The sequence below is a fragment of the Rhinatrema bivittatum genome, chromosome 7 (assembly GCF_901001135.1).
Source record: "Rhinatrema bivittatum chromosome 7, aRhiBiv1.1, whole genome shotgun sequence".
NCBI classification, from domain to species: Eukaryota; Metazoa; Chordata; class Amphibia; order Gymnophiona; family Rhinatrematidae; genus Rhinatrema; species Rhinatrema bivittatum.
Window position 1 is genome coordinate 105777359 of NC_042621.1, and position 12221 is coordinate 105789579.

Sequence of the window (12221 nt, forward strand, 5' to 3'; positions counted from 1 at the left end):
TGGGTGGACTCTCATTTGCTGCATATGGCTTAGCTGTGTGACCTGGTGCCCTCCTGCCCTCCCGTCCCATAGCCACTGCCCCGACCAGAGCCATGGGATGGCACAGTGGGTTGGCCAGCCCTGCTTATAGCAGCCTTTGTGCGCTAATCTAGAAGAAGGCAAAAGCGCAGTTCCTTTCCATCTGTTTATTCCTCTGGGTTTCTTCTTTCCATAAGCAGCTGCTCTCCTAAATGAAGACAAGCTAGAAATATCCAAGGCTTTGTAGTACCAGACAGGTGACATGTCACAGAAACGTTGCATCACATGTTTATGACATCTTTAGTGAAGTCATCATATTTGACATCCCTGATACTTGTACTGAAGTTCTGGCTGCTGTACAGTGGTAATGCTGATTGCTTTACTAACTGCCAACTAAACTGGTGTGTTCTCATCAGTATCGGTTTACTTAGGGTTTTTGGCTTCTCCTTCCTAACCTCTGAACCTGTACAGCGTGTATTGAACATAAGAACATAAGAAATTGCCATGCTGGGTCAGACCAAGGGTCCATCAAGCCCAGCATCCTGTTTCCAACAGTGGCCAATCCAGGCTACAAGTACCTGGCAATTATCCAAACACTAAGAAGATCCCATGCTACTGATGCAGTTAATAGCAGTGGCTATTCCCTAAGTAAACTTGATTAATAGCTGTTAATGGACTTATTAGAAAACTGCTTGAGAACTGCAGGAAAGAATTTCATCTGTTTGTTTTCTATATTTCAGAGACACAAGGAAACCCACTGTCTCGCTGTCTGCAGTAGGTGAGTATGGGCTGTTCAGAGTAGTGCATGTCTGAGCTTTCAGTCACAGCCAAGAGCCGGGATTTACTTCACTGGCGATCAGAAGTCCAATGCCACACTCTACAATCAATCAAATAGATGCAAGGAGATGGTTGAATGAAAATATACCTTTTATTCCTTGTTTACAAGCTAGATCAGGACCGGGTGACTAGAGTCAAAAGGAAAATCCAAAAGCCTCATCAGTAGCAATTGCAGCTTTCAGGGTTTTCCTATGGCTTTGGTTTTTTGAATTTGGATTAAGAGTATGCTTTTATTTCACAGACTCTTTGATTGCAGAGTGTGGGATGAAACTTCTGAACTGTGAGGCTTGTTGCCTATTTTAACATCTCAGCACTACATATCATGTTCCTTCCCTGTACGTACCTGGATCAGTCCAGACCGTGGGTCATGTCCCCAATCCAGCAGATGGAGTCAGCCAAAACTTTGAGGGGGCGTCACCACAAGTAGAACTACCCCCTCTGCAGGAGTTCAGTATCTTCTGACTCCAGCAGATGCGAGTAGGGAATTTGGAGTGCTCCCAATTCAGCATAAGCTTTTAACTTTGTCTTTGGCTGCCCTTTCTTGGGCTATTGCCTATCTCTTTTGAATCTGGTTTGAATCAAGTTTGTTTACAAAAAAAAAAAAAAAAAAAAAGAAGACTCTGATTGAGTTAATTAATTAATTGAGGGGTTCAACTTTGGGGAGGCGTGGCTTACCTTCTGTTTGTGTCTTCCTTGTTTTCTCTACAGACGGGGTAAGTTGGTGTTGCCTTTACTTTTCAGCTCCCCAAACTCCCCTGCTACCTCGCGGAGGCCGACAGCACCGGCCTCTCCGCGCTTGCCACATTGCCAGCGGCCATCTTGAGCGCCTCGTGGGCGGCTCGGAAAGGCAGGCAGGCAGGCTTTTTCTTCTTCACGGGTAGTGCGGCCAGGAGGGCCCCCCCCGCGCCTTCTTATTCTTCACGTCGGCGGGCAGTGCAGGCCATCGGGCCCCCCCGCGGCGGCGGCGTTTCGGCTCGCGGGACCCCGAGGCTCACTTTTTTATCCTTTATGAGCACTTTCGTTTTTCGCGGTTTTTTTTCGGCACCGCGATGCCGCGGGCCGACGCGCTGCGCGGCTTGTGGCGAACCGGGGTCCCGCATCTCCAGGGAGGGCATCTGTGCCCGGTGTCTTCCCGGGGGGGAAGGCACCTCACAGCCCGTTGCCGATTTCTCTTTTCTAGCGCCTCTGCCAGGACGCCGGGGGCGGGCCCCTCCCACAGGCCTGGCGGGAACGGCGGCCATCTTGAGCGCTCGGCGCCCCGCGGCACCTCAGGAGAGAGCGAATGACAGGGAGTCGGAACCGGACTCGCCCCCGACCTTGCTGCCGGAGCAGGGCCCGCAGGGGCAGGAGAGCGCGGACGTGCCCCCCTCCAGAGCCCCCGCGGCGAGACCGGGGTTTTCCCCGGAGTTCGTCCTTCTTATGCACACGGCATACCTGCAGGGCCTGGATACACCGGTGGACCCCCCCCCTGCCAAGATATGCCGGACCTCGCCTTCGGCTCAGGCCCCCCCCGTTGCGGCGGGAGCGGGGGCCCCTCGTCTTCCCGCACGTGCTCGGGTTTCGCCAGCGACAGGGGGAGCGGCGCCGGACCCAGTGGACCCTGACCCGGACTTCATGGATCTGGGGCAAGGGGACGCCACGACGGAGGGGGACGATCCGCGTACGCTGCGCCTTTTCCAGAGGGAAGAGCTGGACGAGCTCATCCCACGCATCATTCAGGAGCTGGATCTGGATCCGCCGCCTGACCCGCCTGCTCCAGTAGCGCCGGCGGTGGTCACATCCTCAAAGAAAGGAGATCCGGTCCTGGCGGCCCTGCGCCCGAGGGCGAGGGCTTTCCCCATTCACGACTCGTTCCTGCAGCTCCTCACGAGGGAATGGGATACCCCCGAGGCGACTCTGAAAGTGGGTCGTGCCATGGAACGGCTGTACCCGCTACCTCAAGATTTCCTGGATCTCATCAAGGTTCCGAGAGTTGACTCTGCAGTCTCGGCGGTCACGAAGAGGACGACAATCCCGGTGACAGGGGGCACGGCCCTGCGGGATACACAAGATCGCAAATTGGAGATCTTCCTGAAAAGAGTCTTCGAGGTCTCCGCGCTGGGTATGAGAGCAGCGATGTGCAGTTCACTCGCCCAGCGGGCAAGCCTCCTGTGGGTTCAACAACTTCTCACCTCCCAGGATCTGCCAGCGGCGGAGGCCGCCCAGGCGGACAGGTTAGAAGCTGCAGTGGCGTACGGGGCGGATGCCTCGTATGACCTGTTCCGCGTCCAGGCAAGAGCGATGGTCTCGGTGGTGGCGGCCAGACGGCTGCTGTGGCTTCGCAATTGGGCGGCAGATACGTCTTCCAAGTCGAGTCTGGGCTCCCTACCCTTCAAGGGTAAGTTCCTCTTTGGGGAGGATCTGGACCAGCTCATCAAGTCGCTGGGGGAAAATGCGGTTCACCGCCTCCCGGAGGATAGATATCGCCCTTCCCGGGCGTTTGCGTCGTCCCGGACTAGAGCCAGGGCGCAGCGGCGTTACAGGAGCTACAGGCCGGGGGGCTCCAGGCCGCCCGCTTCCCGGGCCCAACCCTGGTCGCGCTCCTTTCGCGGCCGCAGGCCCGCGCGCCCCGCTCTCGGGACAGGTAACCCCTCCTCCAAGTCTTCACAATGATGCCAGAGTCGCCCACTCCACCGTCCCCAGGATCGGGGGGCGTCTGAAGTTTTTCTACAGGGAGTGGGCGCGGATTACCTCAGACCAGTGGGTCTTGGACACCGTAAAGCTGGGTTACGCGTTGGAATTTGTCCGGCCACCGAAGAGTCGCTTCGTATTTTCCCCTTGTGGCTCGGCCCTCAAGCGGCAGGCGGTGCAGTCAACGCTGAACAGGCTTCAGGAGATAGGCGCTATTGCGCCCGTGCCCTTCGGAGAGGTGGGCTTGGGCCACTATTCAATCTACTTCGTTGTGCCAAAGAAGGACGGGTCGTTTCGGCCAATTCTGGATCTCAAGGAGGTCAACAAGTCCCTCCGAGTGCTCCGTTTTCGCATGGAAACGCTGCGGTCGGTGATCGCAGCGGTGCATCGGGGGGAGTTCCTTGCCTCCCTGGACCTCACGGAGGCTTACTTGCACATCCCCATTCGGCCGGATCATCACCGTCTTCTGCGATTCAAGATACTGGACCAGCATTTCCAGTTCATAGCTCTCCCGTTCGGACTGGCGACGGCACCACGCACCTTCACCAAGATTATGGTAGTCGTGGCTGCGGCTCTCCGGAGGGAGGGTATCCTGGTTCATCCCTATCTGGACGACTGGCTCATTCGCGCGAAGTCGTTCACCCATGGCCAGGCGGCCGTGTCCAGGGTGCTACAGTTTCTGCATTCCCTGGGATGGGTGGTGAACATCTCCAAGAGCTCCCTCGTACCCTCACAGCGCTTGGATTTCTTGGGGGCGACCTTCGACACCCGGCTGGGCAAAGTCTTCTTGCGTCAGGACAAGGCGCTTTCTTTGCGGGATCACATACGACGATTCTCTGTGTTACCGGAACCCACCTCCTGGGATTACCTGCAACTCCTGGGGGTGATGGGATCCACCATAGATATGGTCCCCTGGGCGTTTGCACATTTCCGGCCCTTGCAGTGGGCGCTCCTCTCCCGTTGGAAGCCGGTCTCGCAGGACTACCAGATGATTCTGCCACTTCCTCAGAAGGCCAGGGACAGTCTGGGCTGGTGGTTGGATCCGGCGAACCTAGCCCGAGGCGTGTCCCTCGACTTACTGGATTGGGTGGTGGTAACCACCGATGCCAGTCTAGCGGGCTGGGGCGCGGTCTGCGATCGCAGCGCCACGCAAGGAACGTGGTCGGCGGTGGAGGCGACTTGGTCCATCAACCGTCTGGAGACCAGGGCGGTCAGGCTCGCCCTGCGGCACTTTCTCCCGCTCCTCCGAAACCGCGAGGTCAGAGTGCTATCGGACAATGCGACCACCGTGGCCTACATCAATCGCCAAGGAGGCACGCGCAGTCCACAAGTCGCGCTGGAAGCAGCGCTGCTCATGCAATGGGCGGAGCGTCATCTCGTCCGGCTGGCAGCGTCACACATCGCCGGGGTGGACAATGTTCAAGCGGACTTCCTCAGCCGTCAACGGCTGGATCCCGGGGAGTGGTCTCTGTCCGACGAGGCGACGCAGCTTCTCGTTCATCGGTGGGGGGCTCCCCACCTAGACCTGATGGCATCCGCTCTAAACGCCAAAGCTCCCCGCTTCTTCAGCCGGCGAAGAGAGCGCGGTGCCGAGGGGGTGGACGCCCTGGCACTTCCATGGCCGGCACATCTGCTGCTCTACGCTTTTCCACCGTGGCCCCTAGTCGGCCGGATGCTCCGCAGAATAGAAGGACATTCGGGGACGGTGATCTTCGTCGCCCCGGAATGGCCCAGGCGACCCTGGTTCGCGGACCTGCTGCAGCTGGTGGTCGACGGCCCGATCAGACTGGGGCACCTCCCCTTCCTCCTACACCAGGGCCCGGTATTTTTCGAGCAGGCAGAACTCTTCTGTCTTGCGGCCTGGCTTTTGAGAGGCGACGCCTCCGGCGCAGGGGGGTACCCGGAGGCGGTAATATCAACGCTGCTGCGGGCGCGCAAGACGTCCACGTCGGTGGCCTACGTTCGCGTCTGGAAGGTGTTCGAGCGGTGGTGTGCCAGCCAGGACACTAGCCCCACAACGGCTTCGGTCCCTCAGATCCTTCAGTTCCTGCAAGACGGGGTGGACAAGGGACTAGCCTACAACTCGGTGAGAGTCCAAGTTGCCGCTCTTGGTTCGTTGTTGCGTGATGGGGGCTCTCTCTTGCAGCACGCGGACATTGCTCGGTTCCTCAAGGGTGTCAAGCACCTCCGGCCTCCGCTACGGGATCCTTGTCCCTCCTGGAGTCTCAACCTGGTGCTGCGAGCCCTGTCGGGGCCTCCGTTCGAACCTTTGCGCACCGCGACACTCAAGGATCTCACCTTCAAGGCGGTATTTCTGGTGGCAATCTGCTCCGCTCGGCGTATATCAGAGTTACAAGCGCTATCGTGCAGGGAACCCTACCTCCGGTTCTCCGACTCGGGAGTCTCGATCCGCACCGTCCCTTCCTTCCTACCGAAGGTGGTCTCTGCTTTTCATGTGAACCAGACGGTGGAGTTGCCGTCCTTTTCCGCCTCCGAGCCGAAGTCTCTCCGACTCTTGGATGTTCAACGCACACTGCGTCTATACCTGGAGGCTACCAACGAGTTCCGGACTTCCGACCATCTATTTGTCCTTTGGTCCGGTCCGAAGAAAGGCTCCCAGGCCTCCAAGACAACCATTGCGAGATGGCTGAAGGCGGGTATTGCCGCTTCCTATGTTGGGGCGGGGCGGACGCCTCCGCCTGGCATTGTAGCGCATTCTACAAGGTCTCAGGCGGCCTCCTGGGCGGAGGCGCGCTCGGTCTCATCCCAGGAGATCTGTCGGGCGGCTACCTGGAAGTCGTTGCACACGTTCGCGAGGCATTACCGCCTACACCTCGCCTCTTCAGTCACGGGACATTTTGGTGAACAGGTTCTCCGAGCAGGCCTCGCAGGACCCCACCCGATTTAGGGAAGCTTGGGTACATCCCACGGTCTGGACTGATCCAGGTACGTACAGGGAAAAGAAAATTATTACTTACCTGCTAATTTTCGTTCCTGTAGTACCATGGATCAGTCCAGACGCCCACCGCTTTTGGGTTTTCTACTCCTGCTTCATCTTGCTCGTGGGAACGGTAAGGGTTTCTGTACTTCACCACTTGTCCATTTTTCACTGTTGTCCCAGCCTCAGTGCCTCACAAGTTGACGTGTTGTCCTTGTTGCCTCCTACCCGTTGTAGGACGCCCACTGTTAGTCTGTTATTACAGTTACATGGCTGGTTGTTGCCACTTTTCTATAAACTTGATTCAATTAGGGGGTTCGGGTTTTTCTACTCGGGCTTTGATATACTCGATACTGAACTCCTGCAGAGGGGGTAGTTCTACTTGTGGTGACGCCCCCTCAAAGTTTTGGCTGACTCCATCTGCTGGATTGGGGACATGACCCACGGTCTGGACTGATCCATGGTACTACAGGAACGAAAATTAGCAGGTAAGTAATAATTTTCTTTTCTGTTGCTATTAAGTGTGGGTGCTTGGTTTTCGTTTTAGTTAATTGTTGCCAAGTGCCAAAACTCTGTTTTAAACTTGTTTATAATTTTGATCATAAACAGGAGAGAGGTAAAGTCCTAAACATTTACCATTACAAGATTAAAGGGAGACCCAAAGACCTTGATGCGCAGTCATATTCTGTTGCACCTCGGCATCTCCTTAGTGCCGATACAGAGGAAGGACAAAACTCCTTGTGGCCAACTTTGCCTCGCAATGGAAGGAAATGTCTTCATGAAACAAAAATATTTCCCTGGATTGCTACCTGAAGTTTAAACAGATCACCATAGCCACTAATCTCTGTCCTCCATCCATGGATATAATAGGATTCCTTCCCTTGAAATCTTAATCCATTCCTTTAATCTTGGGATATTTGTAGTACTTTATCGCTTGTTATCAAGTTGTCCTGAGGCCTGTCCTTTTCTCATGAGAAGTAGTTTGCTGGATTTGGATTTTTGAAACCTCTACTCAAGGTTTACAAAATAAGTTGGTACTGGGGCAGTGGAGAGCAGAGTGACTATTCATACACTCCAAGGTCATCGCCTGCCTCATTTCGGTGGGTATCACTGCCCACTTCTTCCCATAACTCTTTTGAAACGACAGCTTAGCAGTGGTGATGTGGTTGCCTATTCTTGTCTAGTTGGCATGCAGGAGGGAGTATATGCGGTGGCTTTCCTTTTCAGGATCCTTCTGTTTAATTTCTGCCTAACTTTTTCTAAACTCAGCTCAAGTTCTACAGTGACCGCTTGGCATGGAGAGCAGGAAATCTTCCCCTTAGGGTCTTCACAATTGCTGCAGATAAGCAGTTCAGCAGGCGTCACCTTCCCTTCATGGGATCACCAGCCCAGGGTGCTGCAGTGTTCTCATCACAAAGTGGTCTGTGGGACAGCGGGTTGGACAGTGCCGTATGTATTTTATCCTGGCTGATTTTGATAAATAGAAAAAAAACCTGTTACTCTTTTCCCCATCACTATGTAGCTGGAGCTTCCCAAGTGAAATGGAATAAGAAAAATACAAATTGCTTAGCCACGAGCCATGATGGCGATGTCCGGATATGGGACAAGCGGGTAAGTCTCCTCCCTTTCTCTTCTCCTTCCTGCCCCCTACTTTCTGCTCCAAAAGATATTTTGGATTTCCCCACCTTACCAATGCTCTACTTTGACATTAACCTGCGGTCTGGTGCATGGGGGCTTTAGAAGCAGCAGTAAATATCTCTGCCACCTATACTGAGAGCCAAGATATTGCAGTGTGTTTCTAGTAAACCCTTGCTTTTGCGAGATTCTTGTTCCTTCAGAAATAGGATGGGCATTAGGTGCTTTAGCTAGATCATGTTTCAGAGTATAAGACCTGGTGATAGATTTGGTTGTGGTGAATTGGAAACGTCATCAAAAGTTGATAGAGCTCCCATTTTGCACTATCTATATACATCCTAGAAACATCTGGATTCTTAGAAGATAGTGATTCCTTTTTATTTCGCCAGCAAGAGTTATGCAAAGATTTTATACATGAACTTTCAAGACCAGATCGGTCACACCCACAAAAGTGTCTTAGCAGGAACAGCTAAGAGATCTTGGAGGAGGAGATTAAGAAAAGCAGGATTTGTCATGAGGTCAGGCCATCCGTAGAAAATTGATCCATAGTGCCATGAAACAGACTTCCCCAGAGTCAGAAAACGGTCTGTCACATGAACACAAGTGAGCACAGATAGCGCACTCAGAAAAACTAGAAAACTTTAAAAAGCATAAAATCCAGCTTTCCAGTTCCCCTTCTGTTTAGAGGAAGAAGCATGTTCTGGGGAGACACATGCTCTAATAAATACGGGCTTTTGTTAGCACTGGTGTTTCTGTTTATTGATTTCTGTTTTGAATCCTCCTTTCCTGTTGCAGAAACCCAGCACGGCAGTGGAATACATAGCAGCTCACCTCTCCAAGATCCACGGGCTGGATTGGCATCCTGACAATGAATATGTCTTGGCCACTTCTAGCCAGGACAATTCAGTGAAGGTAAAGCATAGTGCTTGAGATCTCAAGAGCATTTTAGTCTGTCATAGACTGTTCAGGGTCTCTGTGCCCTGTAAGTTAGCCAGTATAGATTTTTTATCATGGCTGAATGGCTAAGACACTAGCAGTTTTCCATTGGAACAAAACTTTGTTCCCTGTATGTACTCGGATAAATCTAGACTCCTGGGTTTATGTATCCCTGCCAGCAGATGGAGACTAAAGTTTTACTGACACTGCTACATAATCCCTGGTGCCACCTGCAGTTCCTCAGTATTTCTCTGTCTCCAGCAGATGATGGATGGTGCAAAACCTGCAGTTCTGCAGTCTGGAGAGTACTTTGGTTTTGTGAGCCTTCCTCCCAGAGGGTTTTTGGGTCCTGGTAGATCCTTCCCTGTCTAGTTGAGGTGGACGACCTGGGGGTCTGTGACCCTTTTCTATGCTCACTCCGTAAATTTGGTGGTCCAGATCCCTCCCCTTCACGAGGCTGCTAAGGTGGCTGTAGGCAGCTGGGATTTTGTCAGTTTGCCTCTCCTTTTTGATTCAGGCTGATCCTCCTGTAGTGCTGTACAGCTCTGTGTTCTATGCTGAGGGAGATTTTGTGTCGGGTTTATTAAAGTTTAAAAAAAAAAAAAGAAAAGAAAAAGGGAGTTAGAGTCAGGAGCCAGAAGAGTTGAGGTAAGGTGCGGGAGGCCTGGAGGCTCTGAGGGATGGCTCTGTTGAGGTTGGCAGTAAGGTGAGAAGGGCTTCTTTTGCCTCTCCTGAGCTTTGCTTAGTTCTGGGCTCAGCGCAGGAGTTTTTCCCACCGAAGGTTATGGTGCATGGTGCTGGCGCGCCTGAGCCTCTTGGGACTCTGTGCCGCTTGTGTTTCGGGGGAGAAGGGCTGTCTAAGGGCCCAGTGAGGGCTAAATGTTATAGGCGGTGTGCAAGCTCTCCTGTGGTGGCGGTCCCTGCGTCAGTGGGTCGGGGTCTCTCTCTGTCATTTTGAATTATCATGTGGTGCTGGCCTTGCCAACGGAGGGGGGGGGGGAGGGGGCTTTTCCCCTGAGGCTTTTCCCGGTCTGGGCGAGCTCAAAGGAGCAAGGGAGGGTAGATGAGGTAGTTGTCTTAGATCTGTCTGTGGCTGGCCTTCTATAGCTGGGTCCCATCAGTTGCCTGCTGCTCCTCAGCTTTTTTCCACTGATTTTATCTTGCTTCTACATGAAGCTTATTTAGCTCAGCAGGCAGGGCTGGGGACTCAGTCTCGACCTCCTGTGGGTCAGGGCTTGGGTTCTAGACCTGGGCAGACCCCCAAAAAATAGGCTTTCCGTGATTCAGCATTTACTAGGTCCTGCTTCAGCCGGCGAGGACTCTGATGAGTCAGTCGGATCAGAGGGAGATCTGGAGGAGTTGATGTTGCAGGACTAGGGGGTTGATCTGGACGTGGCCAGCATGGTTCCAGGGGATGGTCCGGAAGAAGTCCCAAGTTCTGAGGGAGATGACCCCAAGATGGTCTGGTTGTTCTGTAGGAAGGAATTAGGTAGGACCTTTGATTCCTCAGGTCCTAGAGGAGCTTGGGCGGAAGATTCCCTAAGAAGGCTCGGACATGGAAGGGGTAGACCTGGTTCTGGATGGGCTTAGGGGTCCCATGACAACCTTCCCCTATCATAAGTCAGAAAAGTAGCTGGTGGATTGGGAGAGGGGAGTTCCTGATGCCGGCTTAAGATTGGGGAGAGCAAGAGGGCAACGGTGTTTTGTTTCTGAACTTCGGGCTATCCGAGAACTTATTTCAGCTCCTGTGAGTAAAGAAAGGTTTTACCTGCCGGGACCTGGGTCTGTGCTGAGATTCCTGACGTTGGTCAGAGGGAGGGGCCGGAAGCTCTTTAAAAATTGCCACTCCGGCGCATCGCCAAAGCCACGCACACCTAAGGGGAGCGCGGCTCTGCCCGGCTTAGCCCAGAATTTCCCTTAAGATTAATTTTCTTGTTAGAGATAAGCACTGGTCAAGGAATTAAGCAGCATAGCTTTCAAAGAGTGTCAGAGTTTGTTTTGATTTGTTACATTTTGGTGATGATTATGCCTGCAAAAAGAAAGGGAAAAATAAGGGTTTTTCCCACGGAACCCTTGTCTTCCCTAAAACAACTTGAAATTGACCGCTTTTTGAAACAACTGGAAGGAGAGGGAGCTGGTGTCTTTGTTGGACACCCCCGGGAAGGAGAACGAGGGGTATCCCCAGAAGAAGCGTCCCTTAGCCCTAATCATAGACCGCCTCCGGCCCAACACAGCTTTGAGGTTGAAGTAGCCCAGCCACCAGCCAATGGTTTGGCAGGAGCGACAGGGCATGTGGGTACAACATCTGAGGTTATGTTGTTGGGAGAAGGTTCCTCAAAGAAGGGTGGAGTGATTGAGGAACATACCCCTGATAAACATACAGAAGAGCAGCAGCTGCTGCATGGTACAGCTCGGCTGGAAAAGGTTACATTGGAGACAATTTGGGAGGAGGTGACTGGGTTGAGACATACTATTAACAGATTAGAACAGAAAATTGATCATGTTACTTTAAATTTCCAGGGACAAGTACAAAATATTCAACAACAAAATGTGGAGTTAACTGAGAGAGTTGTGGAAAATGAAAAAGTGTTAAATCTCTCCAGAAGTTAAATGTAATAATGGTTATGGAACAGATGTCATGTTCACGCCGTCTTGAAACTATGGAAAATCATATTAGACATTTAAATATTCATGACTGTCGACATCAGTCCCTACAAAGTCAGTCCCAGCGATATACTCACTGTTCCTCAAAATATTTTGTATTTAAATTATATTCTCCTTGCTTATTGTAAGTTGTTATTATTTATTTTTTCCAAGTTTCAATTCACCTTGTTCATTGTAAGACATTATTCTGTATACTGTCAATTTAATTGTTGTAATGTAAACCGAAATGATTAGTAACTTTGTTACCAGAACTTCGGTATATAAAACTGTTAAATAAATATTAAATTTTCCTCAAATTGCAGGAGAAATAACTTATGCATCTAATTTCAATACCTGTGAACCTTACAAATTTTCTGGAAGATTCTAATTTAAATGTCTTAGATAGAAATACTTTGATTGTATCATTTATATCATTACAAGATATAAATATGTTAATGAAAAGATATTTTCAGAAATTTCCCATATCTTTCCATGGACAATCCTTAAAAATTTATCCTGATTTGGCACCAGTCACTAGGATAAA

The 12221-nt window shown here is 51.9% G+C and overlaps 1 protein-coding gene across 5 annotated transcripts in view; it reads left to right on the forward strand.

Moving 5' to 3' along the window:
• WDR59 (WD repeat domain 59) overlaps positions 1-12221 on the forward strand; it is a 283191-nt gene that overhangs the window by 47022 nt on the left and 223948 nt on the right. For all 5 annotated transcript variants that reach the window (XM_029608874.1, XM_029608875.1, XM_029608876.1 and 2 more), the window contains exons 6-8: positions 759-796; positions 7986-8074; positions 8894-9010. In XM_029608874.1, coding sequence (XP_029464734.1) covers positions 759-796; positions 7986-8074; positions 8894-9010 — 244 coding nt within the window. The remainder of the gene's footprint in view (positions 1-758; positions 797-7985; positions 8075-8893; positions 9011-12221) is intronic.